General features: G+C 43.3%; 1 protein-coding gene across 2 annotated transcripts in view; it reads left to right on the top strand.

The window, feature by feature from the left end:
- ARHGEF28 (Rho guanine nucleotide exchange factor 28) overlaps window positions 1-19,826 on the top strand; it is a 287,796-nt gene that overhangs the window by 66,945 nt on the left and 201,025 nt on the right. For both annotated transcript variants that reach the window (XM_088443751.1, XM_088443750.1), the window contains exon 2: window positions 7,354-7,394. In XM_088443751.1, coding sequence (XP_088299877.1) covers window positions 7,362-7,394 — 33 coding nt within the window. In that variant the 5' untranslated portion in view covers window positions 7,354-7,361. The remainder of the gene's footprint in view (window positions 1-7,353; window positions 7,395-19,826) is intronic.

The raw sequence follows: 19,826 nt of genomic DNA, 5'->3' as shown, positions 1-19,826 counted from the left end.
CAAAATGAATGGTATTAATTTGATCTATCAGTCTAATGTTTGTGTGTGTGTGAATATATATATATATATATATATATATATATATATATATATATAGTGACACAGTTAGGTTAGGGGGTCCCTCTCCTGGGTAGAGGACTCCTTCCTTTCACACACAGCAGCTGGGAAACAGTACGCCTGACTGGATGCAAGTACAAGCTGGTCGGCGCCAGTCTTTATTGTACAATGGCCCTCATTCAGAGCCGTACGCTCTGAGCAGAGCGCACGCTCTGAATGAGGGCCGGGCTCCATTTTCATGGAGCGTCCTCCTGGACGCTCGTATAGCTGTGGGTCACCACCCACAGGCTATACGAGCGTGCATTGTAATGGTCGCGATGGTCGAGACCATCGCGACCATCGAATTTGCGAGCCGGAGCCTGCGGTTGAGGTTTTCAACCGCAAGCTCCGGAGTGATTTTGGCTCTATCAGAGCCAAAATCACTCCCACTGACATCACTAGTGATGTCAGTGGGCCGGCTTCTGACGGGAGGCGTTCCCTTAGGAACGCCCCCGTCAGGGAGGCACGCCCCCGGCACGCCCACCAAAGGGGGCGTGCTGTCAATCAACATTGACAGCACGCCCCCTTTGATCGGACACAACGAGCGAAGGACTTTCCTTCGCTCGTCGCGTCTGGCGCATGCGCACGACGGAGCTCCCTCCGTCGTGCGCATGCTCAGTCCATAACATCGACCCACTTGCGAGCGGACAGCCGCTCGCGAGTGGGTCTGAATCAGGCCCAATGTCAGAAACGAACATAAAGAAAACATAAACATAAATCCTAGCCCTGTCGGGGCACTAACTTCACAGGTAGTTCCCTCACTACCAGAACCTGGCAGGGCCTAATGCCCTCACTAGCAACAAGGGCACAGCACAACACTTACAGTTAGGTTTTCAAGCAAACTCCCTGTCTGCTCTCCCAGGTGAGACAATCAGCCCTCAACACACTAGGCTTATATTGGCCACTCTCAGGTGGAAACCCTAACAAGCCTGTTACCAGGCTAAGAGAACCAAAACCTGGAGTGGCCGTGGGTGGAGCCCTCCCTCACCTCTCACCCACAACCCCCAGGTCCCAAACCGACTTTCAAAAAGCCGAGACTCAAGCCTGCTACACTGCAGACTTTCTCCTGGAGGTTTAAAACACATAAGACAGGAATCTGGGACAAATGTACCTGCCACAGACCACTTTACCAATGATCCTATCACATATCCCCCCCCTTTGTTTCGACCTGTGGGGCGGAACAACTGAAGCCCCCAAACAATGAACGCGTAACAACGCGTCAGCATTGGCCAGCTGGCTTCCTGGCCTGTGTTCCACTGAAAATTTAAAAGTTTGTAATGCCAAGAACCATCTCGTAATTCTCGCATTACTGTCTTTATTTTCAGAAATCCACTTCAAAGGGGCATGGTCAGTGATCAATTTCAACTTTCTTCCAACCAAGTAGTACCTGAGAGCCTCTAACGCCCACTTTATGGCCAACGCCTCCTCCACTGTGGCATAGTTTCTCTCATGTACATTCAACTTTCTGCTTAGATAGAAAATAGGGTGTTCCTCACCCTCCTTGTTCTGGGACAGGACCGCTCCTATACCTACTTCTGATGCATCGGTTTGTACTATGAATTCCCTGTCAAAATTAGGAGTCATCAGGACTGTGTTAAATTCGTAAATAAACCTTTTAATACATTCCTGCCTATAAACCTCTAAGATTCACCTGCCTAGAACCTCTAAGACAAAACCTGCCTGTACCTTCTAAAACCACAAGATGTCGCTATTTTGATTATACCATTAATGAAATACCAAGACAGTTGAATAGCGGTCCGAAGCGCTAAAGATTATTATTCAGGTAAAAGTACAGATGTTACAACGCTATGATCTAATAATGAGCGCAAATAAATTGTACAAACATTAGGTCATAAGGTACAGTTAAAATACATGAAACGGTTATTAAAGATCAAAATACAATGAGCAATATGAGACAGAGAGAGACAGAGAGAGAGACACATTAAAATACAATGAGAGATATATCAATGTCTGCTGAGAGCACATGTTCAAGATGGCTGGTGATGGAGTGTGTGTGTGTTTGTTTGTGTGTGAGGGGGGGTTGGGAATGCTTCCTGCCCTATTGTTCAAACCGCATGGTCTACAAACAAACTCCATTATGAAGCTACCTCATTGAAATCTCCCATAATGCCATAGTTAATTAAATATGCACGCTGGATATCATATGCCAACACATCAGGCAAACACTGCACCATTTAATATTCCAACATGTACCACACAAGCTGATTCCAATATACAACAATACCATCCTACTACAGACCTCATCCACTAGTCACTAGACCGTGGGGAGGGGGAAGGGCCGAAGCACATGTTTTTCCTTTGTTTGCAAGCCTCATGATCCCTAGGCAAACTCCATCCTGCACCAAGCTGCAACTCCGCAAATCATCCATCAATGACCACAACCACAACAAAGACAATATACCTATCTGACCCACACAACACCACAACTGGGCAGAATCACAATTTCCCTTGTTCACCCCACATGGAGGCAAGCCATCTCCAACAAACCGCAGACAACATACCCATCTGACTCACACAACACCACACGGCAACCACCCACGACCATTCAAAGCTGCCATCAATTCAACCTCCACGATACAACACTGACACCACCCTATGATCACATTCATGAGTATACAACACACACCAAGCCCATGTCTCCCAAGCAGAGATACCGTTCAAGCACATGGCAAGGCCCCAACACAGAACACATGGCAAGGCCCCAACACAGAACACATGGCAAGGCCGCAACACAAAACACATGGCAAGGCCCCAACACAGAACACACCAGAGGGTCTCAATCAACAAGCATCAATCATCCACAAATATCACGACAACTCCACAATCAATCCCTTTCCTGCATGCTGACAACAGACCACTGTACCCTATAGTGCAGATGAAAAGCACAGACCAGACAACACAGCATCCACTGCATGCCAACACAGACCCATGATTATCCTTAGAAAACTACAAACCACACACCATGCTAAGCTAATAACAGATTAACACCAAACATAGCTACAGACACCCAAATAGGCTAAATATTGCACATTTTATACTCAGCTATAACCCAGGGGAACTGAGATCCATATTCCGTTGTCTTGTGAGAGAGGAAACCTCTCTCTCCTCCAAAAATCTGCCAGTCTCTGCTAAACTGTGTTTTCTCAGGATGTGCATGCTATGTTCCCGCCCCCTTTTACCTGTGAGGTCATCAGAAAGGGAGTATCCTTTTGGTTATCTGAAACTACTGTTAATTAGGTTTTCCTCCCAGTTAGCTAGCTCTATTGATTAGACTGGAATAACCAGTCCTTTGGACAAAAATGTAAACAGGCCTACACCATGTTATTGTCTTTTGGTAAAGGTTAGAAATCTGTTACAGGGCATTTATTGGACAATTCCAAATGGATACAAATGGTCTCCAACCACCTTTTGTATCCCCCACATGCAAATCTAAGCTGCTATGGAAAACAACATTTCAAATAGATATTCTCTCTAACATTCATATTTCATAGCCGCATGTTCTGATCTTCATATTGATGTCACCGGAATGCTGTGGAAACAGAGTCGATCAGTACGGTTCCACACACAGTTCAATTGTCATTTACTAAGCCATAGTTACAGAAAACATTAATTTCTTTATATACTAACATTGCGTTTAAATTATCCTTTTTGCGTTACGGGACCATTGCTTTTAAATGTATGTATGCGGGGAAAACAGCACTGAATTGCATTGTGCGTCTGATTGCAAACAGATTCTGTCTTCGCCAATTATCCGGTTTTGACAACTGGTTGGGAACACAACGCTACTTTCAACTCCTGAAAAGCTTTCTCCGCCTCAAGACTCCATTCTACCATGACTTTTTGTTTGCCTTTGGTCAGGTCAGTCAGTGGGACTGTCATGGTGGCAAAGTTGGGTATAAACCTCCTGTAGTACCCCGTAATTCCCAAGAAGGCTCTCACCTGCTTCTTATTTAGAGGCCGTGGCCAGTTTTGTATGGCATCAACTTTATTGAGCTGAGGCTTTATCAGGCCTCTGCCAATGGTGTATCCCAGATATTTTACTTCCTCCATGCCTAGACAACACTTTTTTGGGTTGGCTGTCAAACCTGCCTTATAGATGGAGTCCAAAACTGCTTGTACCCTGGGTAAGTGAGACTGCCATTCAGGACTATGAATGACCACGTCATCCAGATAAGCAGCCGCATACCGTCTATGGGGCCTTAGAATTCTGTCCATCATTCTTTGAAAGGTAGCAGGTGCCCCATGTAGCCCGAAAGGCAACATCTTGTACTGAAACAAGCCCTCTGGCGCTGAAAAAGCTGTCTTTTGTTTGGCACTCTCGGTTAACGGTACTTGCCAATACCCTTTGGTTAGGTCAAGAGTGGTTAAATACCTTGCCGTCTCTAGTCTCTCAATCAATTCATCCACTCTTGGCATCGGGTAGGCATCGAATTTTGAAACGCTGTTCAACTTTCGGAAGTCATTGCAGAAACGCACACTCCCGTCGGGCTTTGGAATCAACACAATGGGACTTGACCATTCACTATGTGATTCTTCAATAACCCCTAACTCTAGCATATTTTTAATTTCTTTCGACACCGATTCTCTTTGTGCTTCTGGCAACCTATAGGGCTTTAGATTAACTTTAACCCCTGGGTCAGTGATGATGTCATGGTTTAATGACCGAGGTTTTCCCAGGTACGTCAGAGAACAGCACCCTATTTCTGATCAGAAACTCCTTGACCTCTTGTTGTTGAATTGCCGACAGGGTTTTTGCCACTGTCACTTCGGGAACGAATGGCCCTGGATTTACTGGAGGGGCTCGGACGGCCGACAGTGCCGTTCTATCTTTCCAGGGCTTTAACAGATTTATATGGTATATCTGTTCCGGCTTTCTTTTCCCCGGCTGGTAAACTTTGTAATTGACCTTCCCCACTCTTTCTAAGATTTCAAAGGGCCCTTGCCATTTAGCAAAAGTTTATTTTCCACAGTGGGAACCAATACTAAAACTCTGTCCCCAGGAGCAAAGCTGCGTAACCGAGCATTGCGGTTGTATACTCTCTGCTGTGCCTGTTGAGCCTGTTCCAGGTGCTCTCTCACTATCGGCACTACCGCAGCAATTCTCTCCTGCATTTGAGAAACATACTCAATCACCGTTTTGTAAGGACTAGACTGCCCCTCCCATGTCTCTTTGGCAATGTCTAGTAACCCCCTTGGGTGTCTCCCATACAGCAAGTCGAAGGGTGAAAACCCGGTGGAGGACTGGGGAACTTCTCTTATGGCCAACAATAAATATGGCAATAAGTAATCCCAATCCCTACCATCCTTGTCGACCACTTTCCTAAGCATGTGTTTTAACGTCTTGTTAAACCTCTCGACCAGCCCATCGGTTTGGGGGTGATAAACCGAAGCTCTTAACTGTTCAATTTTGAACAGGCGACATAACTCTTTCATGACTTTTGACATAAACGGTGTACCCTGGTCAGTTAGTATCTCCTTGGGTATACCCAGCCTGCTAAAGACATGAACTAGCTCTCTGGCAATGGTCTTGGTTGACGTATTGCGCAACGGGATCGCTTCCGGGTACCTGGTAGCGTAATCCATTATGACCAGAATATACTGGTGTCCCCTGGCAGACTTCATTAAGGGTCCAACCAAATCCATCGCTATTCTTTCAAACGGCACCTCAATAATAGGCAATGGAACTAGTGGACCCTTAAAATGTGGCCTGGGAGCATGATACTGACACTCAGGGCAGGATGCGCAAAAGTCGGACACCTCTTTATGAAGCCCGGGCCAGAAAAACCTCTGCATTATTCGCTCAGTGGTTTTCTCTACCCCTAGATGGCCTGCCGTTATATGACCATGGGCCAGATCCAACACTGTTCTTCTGTAGGCTTTGGGAACTATTAGTTGTTCCACAATATCTTCCCCCTTCTTAGTCACCTGACTAGTTCACGTTTCATGTTTCCACTTCCTGCGTTCTCCTCTCATTACAACAGTGACGCACCCCTTGTAGCTGCACAGAAATTCCCGCGTTCTCCTCTCATTACAACAGCGACGCACCCCTGGTAGCTGCACAGAAATTTCCGCGTTCTCCTCTCATTACAACAGTGACGCACCCCTGGTAGCTGCACAGAAATTCCTGCGTTCTCCTCTCATTACAACAGCGACGCACCCCTGGTAGCTGCACAGAAATTCCCACGTTCTCCTCTCATTACAACAGTGACGCACCCCTGGTAACTGCACAGAAATTCCCGTGTTCTCTCATTACAACAGCGATGCACCCCTGGTAGCTGCACAGAAATTTCCGCGTTCTCCTCTCATTACAACAGCGATGCACCCCTGGTAGCTGCACAGAAATTCCCGTGTTCTCTCATTACAACAGCGATGCACCCCTGGTAGCTGCACAGAAATTTCCGCGTTCTCCTCTCATTACAATAGCGACGCACCCCTGGTAGCTGCACAGAAATTCCTGCGTTCTCCTCTCATTACAACAGCGACGCACCCCTGGTAGCTGCACAGAAATTCCCACGTTCTCCTCATTACAACAGTGACGCACCCCTGGTAGCTGCACAGAAATTCCCACGTTCTCCTCATTACAACAGTGACGCACCCCTGGTAGCTGCACAGAAATTCCTGCGTTCTCCTCTCATTACAACAGTGACGCACCCCTGGTAACTGCACAGAAATTCCCGCGTTCTCCTATCATTACAATAGCGACGCACCCCTGGTAGCTGCACAGAAATTCCCACGTTCTCCTCATTACAATAGTGACGCACCCCTGGTAGCTGCACAGAAATTCCCACGTTCTCCTCATTACAACAGTGACGCACCCCTGGTAGCTGCACAGAAATTCCCGCGTTCTATCATTACAACAGTGACGCACCCCTGGTAGCTGCACAGAAATTCCCGCGTTCTCCTCTCATTACAACAGTGACGCACCCCTGGTAGCTGCACAGAAATTCCCGCGTTCTCCTCTCATTACAACAGTGACGCACCCCTGGTAGCTGCACAGAAATTCCCGCGTTCTCCTCTCATTACAACAGTGACGCACCCCTGGTAGCTGCACAGAAATTCCCCCCGTTCTCCTCTGATTACAACACTTCCCTAATGTATCAAGTCTTCCCCACACCTCTTCTGTTTCATCTCTTGTATATAATTTGTGTCCTCATTGTTCAGCACTGCACAATGTCTGCGTATTATGTATTTGATTTTGTTCTCCTAGTAAATTAATAGTTTTTGTTGTCTCTACAGTTGGCGAGATGGAGCTGAGCCATACAGAAGTGCCTCTCTATGTAAGTACAAACAATTTGTGTTATTTAATACTTAACAGAGTAGACAGAACCTATCAATATATGGCTTTGGTTACAGGTAAGGTAATATATTTGAAAGCTGAGCTGTGTTATCCATGGTTGTCAGAAAAACTCAGTTTTCCTCTGAAATTAGCTTATTAGCTTTACCTCCTATATTCTTTACATAATTACGAGAAGCTTCATCCCTCTCCAGTCACTGGTAGTGGCAGAGATGATGTACTGTTCACTGCAAGCTGCTTTATTTGTAGTTTGCATGCAAAAACGGCAGAAGATTTATCCAGAGTGGTTTTATTTACTGGACTCTTTATAGAAAGAGAAGCAGTACTGCTGTATTTAAGTACCCTTATTACCACTGCATTTGTCATCAGCAGCCCAGCAGGCAAGGACTGGGGTAACCTCCCTACCCATAGTCCAGCTGAGTGACTACAGCTAAAGAGATGTGCTTAGCCATAGACTGCACTCCCACCTTTCCTCGGGTGTGGTATGTTAGGTTGGCAGTTGTCAGGCTGAAATGCATTAGGTAGACGTCAGAATGTCGACATGGTCGAAATATAGGCTGTCAATATTTTTCCTATCTACATGGATGACATGTCAGCATGATAGAATGCCGACCTAATATCCCTGGTGGCATCAGCGTTTACCTGGTCCCAACGGCAGCCGCATCTCCAGTGGCTTCTTCCCGGTCTCGGTCGTCATGTGACCATCCGTTTCGGCGGAGTGATCTGAACTGCCTACGATCTGGTGACTGTCTGCCTTGACTCTCCCCCTGGTGCCTAACCCTAACTGTCCTGGTGGCCCCTAATTGTCGTCATTCTGAGAATTTTGACACTCCAGATGTCGACATTGTGAAAATGTCAATATTCAGAGGTTGTCGACCTGGTGCCTGTCAACATGTTGAACCAGTCTAGTGTCGACATTTATTATGGTCTGTACAGACAGATGGCCCACAATGCATGTAGTCTGAACAATCTCCCTTGCCAGAGCCGTTTTCTTGTGAGTTTGTCTTTTACCAGCCAAAAATCTCTTAAACTATCCCACCATTTTCATTTTTTTTTTTTTATCTTTTTTATTCTCACTTATACTTTATATGTTTCCACATGGGGTCAGCAGCGCCTTACAAGGTACAGAGACAATATGAACAAAAAAAATCACTTGCAGGGCAGAACATAGCAGGACATGGATTATAAACCTTGCTGCTTCAGCAGTCCTAATACTCAAGGGAAAGGTGCTGTTGTGTGCAGTGGGGAGGAGATGATGGTATAAGTGAGGAAGCGCAAAGCACTTGAGGAAAGAGGGTCTTGCGCCTAAGAGCTTTTAAGTCTACAGGGGCAGAGGGGTGCAAACAGACATGGATGACAGAGTGGAGAAACCATGGTCAAGTAGAATGAAACAGTGGATTAGGTTGATAGCTGGAAGGCTTTGATAAAGAAGAGGCAAGAATGGGAGGAAGTAATTGATTGTGTGGAAAGGCAGCATTCATTTGTGGAGTGAAGTGGGCAGATGGGAGTGTAAAGGGAGATTAAGTCCAAGATGTAATTGGGAGAGGATTGGGTCAGGGCTTTGGAAGTAAGAGTGAGGAGTTTGAATTTGGTTCTGAAGGGGAAGGGGAGCGAGTGTAGGGCTTGTAGTAGTGGGGAGGCAGATGTAGTACATTTGGTGAGTAAAAGGAGCTGGGCAGGAGCATTGAGGACAGACTGGAGTGGAGAGAGGTGGGTCAAGGAGGTTAGATAAGAGGAGGCTACAGTAGTCCAGAGGGGAGATGACCAGTAAGTGGATGAGGGTTTTAGTTGCCTCCAGGGTGATAAAGATTCTAATCATGAGATATTTCTGAGATGGAAACGGTAGGACTGCGAGAGGTGATTATTGTGTGGTTTGAAGGAGAGGGAGGAGTCCAGAATAACTCCAAGACTGCACATTTGTGGGCTAGAGGAGATGGTGGTGCTATCAATAGATAGTGACATTTTGGAAGGTCAGGGTATGTAGCAAGCGGCAAGCATGAATATTTATGTTCAAGAGCCAATCCAGAATATATGCCTGACAAAATCGCCTGTGAGAAAGTGATTTAAATTTGGGACCCCCAAATTAAAGTGTCAATTTAGCCAAAAATATTCTGCATTTTCCACCTCTCCACATGGATTTAGAAAAAAAAACCCAGAGAACAATAGGAGAGGTCAGCTTTGGTCAGAGATATTGGTAACTTTTGCATTATGTTGGAGAGTTTGGGAAAGATGATCCTCTTCAACACCGCCACTCTCCCTAGTAAAGAAAGAGGAAGGGTTTCCATGTAATGAGTGAGAAATCTTAGAACGAAGCAGAGTAAAATTACTAGAAAATATTTCAGATATTTTACCGGTAACATAATTCCCTAAGCATTTCATTTTAGAGGTTTTGAAAGAGGAGATGGAGGGATTTAATTTACAATGCATGGGGGGGGATCCTGAAATGGGTAGTAGGTCAGACTTTTCCATGTTAATAAGGGAACTATGGTGCAGCAGACATGTCTTGTATATCATTAGGGCAGCAGATCAACCCAAGGATATGAAGAGAACCAATTGAAAAGTCTGTTCAATCAGACAGGAGATCTGGAAGGAGACCTGGAGTTTGTCATCGCTTTGGCTGCTTGCTCCTCATCTAAATACACATCCACATCGGCAGCTTTGGTATAGTCCATATTGGAGGAGCCGCCGTGAACTAGCTGGAAATAGGAGAACGAACTTGTGACCCAGGTTATTGAGGCGGGAGCAAACGGTAGAAAATTCCTTGCAAGCTTTTGTAACTTCCCCGGAGCAGTCATGGAAAAAATATTTTTGCATCGTTCCACATGAGATTACAGTGCTTGCTGGAAGCCACCCAAATAGCATCTTTGTTTAAACAGTGGCAGCTCCAGAGCTGGGACTGCAGCACAGTCCAAAATTCAAACAGGGGAGCCACACCAACTGCCAGTGAGTCCCGGCCAGCTATGTTTAGCAACACTTGAGTTGGCTGTTTTTGTGGCTCCCCTATTTGAGTTTTGAACTGCGCTGTAACCCCAGTTCCGGAGCCGCCACGCCACTGAGTTTAAGCATCGGAAGATGACCACTCTAGGATGGGAGAGCGGTGAGTCACGAACTGGTCCCACCCTGTGCTCTCTTGACAATGATACCGGTACAGTTGTGGGTGATCCTCAGCAGCTCAGGCAATGTAAAGTGGATGAAGGAATACAAGTGATTCCGACAATACTACAATCAAACTTATCTCCACACTGAAATCATGTGTGACCCAACTTTCTAAAAAGTAAAACCAAATTTGGAATATCTTGAAAAGCAGCAGTAGCTCTATTGGTGACTCGCTGCAGCTGGTTCTACAAATCTTTAATGACCTGCATGAAGGTGTTAACCTGTTTCATTAAGAGAAGACCCATCGTCTCATTAATGGCCTTTACCAAATCTCCATATATGATAGGGGCATTTACATTTGCAGGTACCTCCAGGACAGTAGAATCAGAGATGGTGTTGGCAGTAGCTGTTTGAGATTGTGGGAGAGAGTTGGCTTCATCCCAGGTAGCCAGAGATGTCTAGGAGTCAGGTGTAGACATCATAGTGGAGTCAATGCTGCGTCTGTAGAAAAATGATGGCTAAAATCTTAATGGCTTATAAAGGTCACGCATGTATGTATATGTGTGTGTGTGTATATGTGTATATATATGTGTGTGTGTGTGTGTGTGTGTATGTGTATATATATATATATATAACAACGCAATGGTGTGACACTCAAGGCAGCAAACAAGTAATGCAGACACAGGCTCCAACAAGTGACTTCAACGTTTCAGTTATAATCAACTGTCGTCAGTTTCCTGACAATGGTTGATTATAACTGAAACGTTGAAGCCACTTGTTGGAGCCTGTGTCTGCATTATTTGTTTGCTGCCTTGAGTGCCACACCATTGCGTTGTTTGTATTCCCTTCAGTGAGGGCACCGGCACGAGTTTGTTTATTTATTGGGAGTGCCTTGCCTAAAGTAGTTATATATATAATATATATTATGATAGAAATTCAGTGATTGCGCATATTCATAGAAGTACACTGCCCAAGAAATAAAGTCTCTATTGAGTCCAGCGATCAAACCACCAATATATGGTAATTAATGTACTTAGTAATTTCATATAGCACCAGGTCCCAGGTAATAACGGACCGCAGCTCTCCACAAGAAAAAAGACCGGATACCAAGTCCAAAAGATCTGTCAATATAAGAAGAGAGGAGAGCGCTCCATAGTGCAGATAAAAAAGATTTTATCTCAAACATAATATATACACACGTCGGCACTCTACAGGTGCCGCCCGTACCTCAATGCAAACTGTGTGGGCTGGTTACCACGTGATGTGTTTGAAATACTCCAGCTACTGTGGGCGCTGTCCCAGAAGACCGCCGGGCTCACACACCCCGCTGCCGGACAGTGCGATGTGGGCCACAGCCGGTCGGACCACGTGCGGCTGGGGCAAGCTTGGAAGCAGCTGGGGATTCCTATGATGTGCGTCACAGAGGCCCCGCTTTAACGCATTTCGTCATATACTTCGTCAGAGGGCTGGGCTCTGTGACGCAACACGCTCCTCTTATAGGCTAGTTCAGCCAATCGGTGTACAAAAGTGTGGACACACACCCGGACATTGCCATTCAGTAAAAAACAGCGTATATTGTCCGGCAGCGGGGTGTGTGAGCCCGGCGGTCTTCTGGGGCAGTGCCCACAGTAGCTGGTGGAGTATTTCAAACACATCACGTGGTAACCAGCCCACACAGTTTGCATTGAGGTACAGGCGGCACCTGTAGAGTGCCGACATGTGTATATATTATGTTTATATAAAATCTTTTTTTATCTGCACTATGGAGCGCTCTCCTCTCTTCTTATATTGACAGATCTTTTGGACTTGGTATCCGGTCTTTTTTCTTGTGGAGAGCTGCGGTCCATTATTACCTGGGACCTGGTGCTACATGAAATTACTAAGTACATTCATTACCATATATTGGTGGTTTGATCTCTGGACTCAATAGAGACTTTATTTCTTGGGCAGTGTATTTCTATGAATATGCGCAATCACTGAATTTCTATCATGTTATAATTGTTGGATCCAAACTGATGATTGCTGCTGATCAAATAGCACTGATTGTAAAATATTTTTCTTGGTTGATGCTGTTTTAGTTTTAAAAATTTCCTCTTGATATTCTCTTTGGTAAACACATTGTCTGATTATCACATTTGTAACAAAAATGTTTAGAAATAGTGACTTAAGGACCTCATTCAGACTTAAGGACCTCATTCAGAGCCGGACGCTATTTGCGGTCGTTCGTTCAGAAAAAAGGGGTGGCTATTCAAATGAACCGTTCGCTCTTTGCGGTCTGTTCACGCCTCTATGTCTGAACGAGCGAACAAAACTTGCGGTCGTTTTTTGGATAACTACGCCCCCTGGCCGCTCGCATCCTACGTCATGTCCGCTATTTATTAGATTAATCGAGTACATCGACCAGCGTATGAACTGCTCGCTATTCTTGTGGTTGCTTTTTCCTACCGCAATCTTGCGAGCAGTTCTGACTATAAAATAACCCAGTGACGTGGTCAATGACGCTGCTGTATTAATTATGCACACCCATAAAACGCCCGTTTTGACCTTTAAGCACGCCTGCGTTCGGATCTCCACTCCCCGTTTTCAAGCACCTTCCCCTGTTACCACCCACATACGCCTCCTCCTGTCACTCAAAATAGCAGGCATTCGCTATTTAGCGAACAAACGATTTTCGGCCGCACTGACTGGTTCGCGCATGCGTATTACGATCCGTACGCATGCGCAGTTGGGCAAACATCGCTCGGAACGAACGAGCAGCCGCTTACGAGCGGCTCTGCATCAGGCCCTAAGATCCAAACGATCAGAAGAATGTGTCAGAATTTTTGAGGAGAATGGTATTAATAGTGACAATCAAATGAATGATTGTGACATTCCTTGTGAAGACACAAATTTATTAGGAAGGATAGAAAGTCTCCTGATAAAGGAGACAAAAACTTGGTGGGATGTGGTAGGACTTGACAACTATCTAAAATGTGGTAGAATTCCACGAGGTCTGAGGCTGACAAAATATCCTACATTAGGCCAAGATAACGCCAAATTTATGAAAGAGTGGTGGCGAATCTTGGATGAATGTTCCTTTGAATTAATTAGATTATTAATTTTTGAAAAGAAAAAAAATCCTAAAAGGGGTAGAGAAAGATTTAAAAATCTTAGAAAATGAATTACAGGAATCCACACAGCAGGAGAAATTTAATAAATGTAAGGACTAAATAGATCGAAAAGTGTCCAATATAGAAAATAAAATTATAGAAACAAAATCCCAAAAATTTCAATGAGATAAAGAGGATTATTTAAAATGCGAAGTAATTTTAAATAATTAAAAAGGAGAGAGAATAAGGAGAGAGATAAGGTACAACAATCCTACAATGTTTCAAAAATGTTGGTAAAAAATAAAACTCCAAATCGCTGGCAGAAATCGGAGGATTATGTAGTACATCAAAGCAATTTGAAATACAATGGAAACAGAATAGGAGGGAAAAAAGATCCATATAAATGGAATGAAATACCTTTAAAAAGGACCCAAAGATTTCCATCTAAAGTAAATAAATTTAACCGAAAAGGTTTCATACATGATAACCGGTATAATAGGCTTCAATTATGTAATGATGAAAGTGAAAAGGAGACTCAGGTTTTTTTAGGTCAGCAAATTTTGCCGAGACCGAAATACAGAGAAATGCTAAAATCTGTGAATACTCCTTTAAGACAAAAAAGACGACTAGATGACGGAGAGGAAAGGGAATTACAGAAAAGACCGCCAAAGATAAGACTTCTGTAAAAGAAACCACCAAGACTGGTATTTTTAACTTGTCTAAAGAAATCTTAAACCCTACAGAAATACAAGTATTACAGAAGGGTTTAACTTTTGCCCCCTCCTGTCCGTTGAATAAAATAAATCTCTATATCGATCTAAATTTATATGTAAGAAATCTAACATTAAAACGTCACTTCTTAAGAAAAGGAGATGCCCCGTTACGTAACTGGGAACAAAGTGCTCCAAATTCACAAAGATCCGGCCTTAAACTAAAATCCATGTATTACCCTGTGGAGTCAAAAGGTCCTTATATAGAAATGTTCTCTGAAATGGTGAAAAAGGAAATAGATAACATTCAGGATAATAATATGTTAAAAAACAAAAACCTTATCAAAGCAGAGTACCAGGCACTTAGAGACCTTTCTAATAATACATATATAGTTATTAAAGCTGCCGATAAGGGGGGTGGAATTGTTATCCTAGATCGGGAATATTATATAGAAGAATCTCTCCGTTTGTTAGATGATACTACATCATACAAAAAATTGGACGGAGATCCAACAAGTATTTATCTAGAGGAATTGAAAATTTTGCTAAAGAGTGGCTCAAATGATAATAGTATCACTCTAGACGAATATAAGTATTTTTTAAATAATTGTCCTAAAATAGCGACGTTTTATCAGATCCCTAAGATTCATAAAGATAATATTAAACCTTCAGGATGCCCAATAACTTCGGGAATTGGGTCCCTTACTTCAAGGGTTTCAGAGTATGTGGATATATATATAAAAAAATATGTACCAATTATAAACTTATGTACAAGATACAACTCACATATTGCAGATTCTAAAGAGTTTACAATGGAAACCAGAATATAAGTGGTGTACAGTAGATGTACAGTCACTATACACTGCCATTCCCCATGACAAGGGAATTGAAAGTGTAAAAAATTATCTGAAAGAAGATCCCCAAATAAGTGAAAAACTGGTAGATTTTATTTGTAATTGTCTCAATTTTGTGTTAAAACACAACTATTTTACTTTCCTAGAGGGGTGGTTTTTGCAGACTTGCGGAACAGTGATGGGCACGATTTGTGCCCCGAGTCTGGCAAACCTATACATGGGAACCTGGGAAAAAACTCTACCTAGTCAGACTGGTTTTTAGTCGTTACCATGTTGAAAAGATTTATAGATGACATCCTCATTGTCTGGTGCGGTGAGAGAGATGATTTTGAGAGATTCATGAAGAATATCAATGTAAACACCTTTAATCTGAAATTCACTCACTCGTTTAATGAGAATAAAATAGAGTTTTGGGATCTTGTAATAGATACCACCAATTTTGAAATAACAAATGAAATTGAGACTTACACATTTTTTAAGAAAGTGGATTGCAACAGCTATTTGGAATTTTCGAGTTGCCATTTACAAAAATGGAAATCGAACATACCAGTATCTCAGTTCTCCAGGATGAGGAGAAATTGCTCAACTCTTGAAAAATTTGACGAGCAATCTGAGATCTATAACAACAGATTTTTGGATCGTGGTTACCCACAAGATACCATAGAACAAGCAAAATTAAAAGCCAGGGAAACAGATAGAAAGGATCTTCTGATCTACAAAAATAAAAAGTAAAAAATTAAGGAGTCAAAGACTGACAAAGACTTCTTCTGTTCTTTATTTACTAATTTTAATAATGGGGCGAATGTGATCAAGAGATTACTTAAGAAAAATTGGCACATTCTAAAATTAGACCCTATACTTGCTGAATATTTACCTACTGGTCCCAGTATGGTTTACAAAAGAGCTAGGAACATTAAATCATACGTATCCAAAAGTAAATTAGATCCGCTTATAAAACCAAATAGATCCGCTAAACATTTCCTTGGAGATATAAAAGGTTTCTTCACTTGTGGTAGTTGCAAAGTTTGTAAATTAGCAGAACGGGGTACAAACAATGTTTTTTGGGGAAAAAATTTGAGTCATACCTATCCTATAGAAAGCTTTATTAACTGTAATTCTATGTATGTTGTGTACAATATAACTTGTCCGTGTGGTTTGAGATATATATCGGCAAAACCAAAAGTGTGTTGAAAATACGTATCCTGCAACATACCCGTAATATAAAAAATAAAGTCATGAATCACAGTTTACCGAGACACTTTCAGGAGTGCCACGGAAGTGATTCTGATTTGTTGGAATTCAAGGGCATTGAAAAGATAAATATTAAGGATTTTAGTGGTGACCTTAACAACTATTTAATGAAAAGAGAAACCTACTGGATTTTAGCCTTAGATACTCTGACTCCTAATGGTTTGAATGAAGGGTGATTAATTTAGAGAATATTAAAGTAAGTTGCTCATGAAAGGTTAATCATAAACAGCGCACTATAAATAGTATTTAAGAATGTATGTATCTTTTAAACAAAATCAATACGCTGTTTTTTAGTGAATGGCAATGTCCGGGTGTGTGTCCACACTTTTGTACACTGATTGGCTGAACTAGCCTATAAGAGGAGTGTGTTGCGTCACAGAGCCCAGCCCTCTGACGAAGTCTATGATGAAACGCGTTAGGGCGGGGCCTCTGTGACGCACATCATAGGAATCCCCAGCTGCTTCCAAGCGTGCCCCAGCCGCACGTGGTCCGACCGGCTGTGGCCCACATTCCAGTGTCCAGCAGCGGGGTGTGTGAGCCTGGCGGTCTTCTGGGACAGCGCCCACAGTAGCTAGTGGAGTATTTCAAACACATCACGTGGTAACCAGCCCCCACAGTTTGCATTGAGGTACGGGCGGCACCTGTAGAGTGCTGACGTGTATATATTATGTTTGCATAAAATCTTTTTTATCTGCACTATGGAGCGCTCTCCTCTCTTCTTATATTGAGATATATATATATTATAAAATATATTTTTTCTTTTAAACCTGTGCAACAATTTCTATACATTTCTTCCATCTAATGGGGCCTGGGTGGCAATAGCCCTTACCTGCATGCTAAGGCTGAAGCTGCAGATTTTCTTGTTTGGTCAGGAGGGTCACATATGAAAACTGTATGCTGTGACCTACTGACTGTACTTTGGATCCCCACTAGATGCATCATCATCTTATTTTGCATGGCACAAAACAAGCAGGCTACAAGGTTTAAATCTTCCTGCTTGAATCATATGTTCTCTAGCGTAATTTGTTTGGACATATATGTTGCTGTCATATTTATGACCTGAAGAAAAGAAAATGCAATAAAATGTATATAATTAGTAATTGATTAAGTTTATAAAGTAGTAACATTATTCGTCACAAAGAGGAAATGAAATATGTTTTAGAATGGTTACGTCCAGCAGGACATGATACTGCTGTGCAACACCGTAAAACAAGTTCTTCCTTCTGCCTGGACTATTGGGCAGAAGATAAAATATCTGTTGTAGTCCCTCTGGAGGCCAGCCGTGATAGTGTCCTTACATGCTCAATCATGCTATGTTTTTACATATTAACACTTAGTCTAAGCTAGTCATGTGCTATACCTTGTGAATAGACAGTGGTGCTCTATATTACACATCACAAACTTCCTATTGGCTGAGGTCATCCTACATTTCTACACCAGGTGATTAGAGGAAAAACACATCTACAATAAAGGCACAGAGACATATTGGTGGGGAAAAGGGTCACCTTTATGTAGTTATTTAAAGGAGGGAAAAGATGGCGAAGAAAGAATGGCTCTACACGCCGTATTTCCATCTTGCCCAAGTAATCCAATAGAAGATGTAGATGGGGGCAACAAATTAAGGCCTAGGTGGGGGCCAACTGCTAGCCCATCACCAACAACTAAAGGTATATAAACTCCACTGCCGATGACACACAAAAAGGCCTACCAGGTGTTGCTGACTCCAGTAAGGTAGAATCAGCCTAAACTCGTGTATTGTTGGGGAGAGCACCTCAAGATCTGCAGCAAGACAGCCACTGTTAACGTTCTTTACAAAAAAACAATACAGCCGACAATCGCAATAAATGGGTGGGCAGGTGGACTTCCAAAGAGGCAAGATACCTCCCAATCAGCAACTCTACCCAGAACTCCACCCCTTAACTGTAATCGAACTACACAAATGAGGCCATAAAAGGGGACAACCCTTAAATGGTTAACTCTTGCTCCTATATATTTTGACCCAGCCTAGTAGTTTGAATTCCACCGGGCATATAAAATACCTTCTGCCTTCCTGAAGTTAGTTAGTTATGTAATTTATTGCCTTTCCTTTCAATAAACATAACAATCTAAAACCCAGAGGTTGAGAATAACTCGTAAGAGTTACAGCTACTATAGGGAATCGGAGGAATTATACAGTGCAATTTGCCAATATTGAAAAATGGATATATTTTTTGGGCCATGTCTTTAACACTTGGTGGTGTTACTGGAAATTACTTAGCAGCTATTTATATTATTTATTTGACCATGTGGCTTGTAAACTATTATTGGTAAGAATACAGATGTGTCCACATACATCTAGCCTTCTTGCGCATTATACAGCCCTTCTTTGCGCCAGTTACTCTGTAACGTAGCATTTCGCATGCAGATGTAGTCGAACACGGAATACATGCCACATATCATTTTAATCAACCGAAGCTGCTTGTGCGTCCTATTTACACCGATGTGCCAATAAGACTCATTTTAAGGTAAAAAGTTGTACGAAAAGACATTTGGCGCTACTGAGTCACACGGCACTCATGCGTTGTGTAATGCGACTTGTAGCGCATAGAGGATAGATGTATGTGGAGACATCTGTACAGGTGCTGAACAGTTCTTAAGCCTGTTCTCTGTGTATGTACTATGTGAATTAATGTAATGTGGGTAATTTTTACGTGACAAGTTAAACGCAGCACCTAGGGCCTGATTCAGACCCGCTCGCAAGCGGGTTGATGGCCGGGCAGTGCGCACGCGCGAGCGAGAAATTCACTCGCTCCGGGGCTCGCTACAAACGGGGCGGCTGTCAATGTTGATCGACAGCTCGCCCCGTTTTGTAGGCGGGGAGGGGAGCGCCTGCCGTTTGTGGGCGGCCCTGCTGACATCACTCGTGATGTCAGTAGTGAGCTTCCTGCTCTATTTGAGCAGGAAGCTCACTGGAGCTTGCGGAAGACGAGACCCTGCCACAAGGGTCTCGTCGCAAGCCCGATGGTCGCGATAATCGCGACCATCACCTGGCTGCTCGCAAAAGCTTATTCACGTTTTATAATATATTGAGTTCATCACCACTCGCATACTTGTTTTTCCTGTGACCATTTTGGCACGTGACCTGATTGTGTGACTGGCAGATGGAAGAAGCCTCATGTGAGGTCACCTTGGCTAATGTAATATATTTGATAGTTTAGAGCAGGCATGTTAACCTTGTGGGCCGCATGCGGCCCAAATAAACATTTTATGCAGCCCAAAAGTGTGGGCCCAAATACATATATTATGCGGCCCAGTCACCCCTGCCGCGATCAGAGCTCAGATCGCGGCAGGGGTGACTGGGCTGCATAATATGTATTTACTCTATTTAAAACTCTGAACGCTGGTCTCTGAAGTGATCAGAGATTAAAAATGCCTC

This window comes from Taudactylus pleione, unplaced genomic scaffold (genome assembly GCF_031769625.1).
Source record: "Taudactylus pleione unplaced genomic scaffold, aTauple2 ptg000333l, whole genome shotgun sequence".
NCBI lineage: Eukaryota > Metazoa > Chordata > Amphibia > Anura > Myobatrachidae > Taudactylus > Taudactylus pleione.
This window is presented reverse-complemented; position numbering and strand designations above follow the sequence as displayed.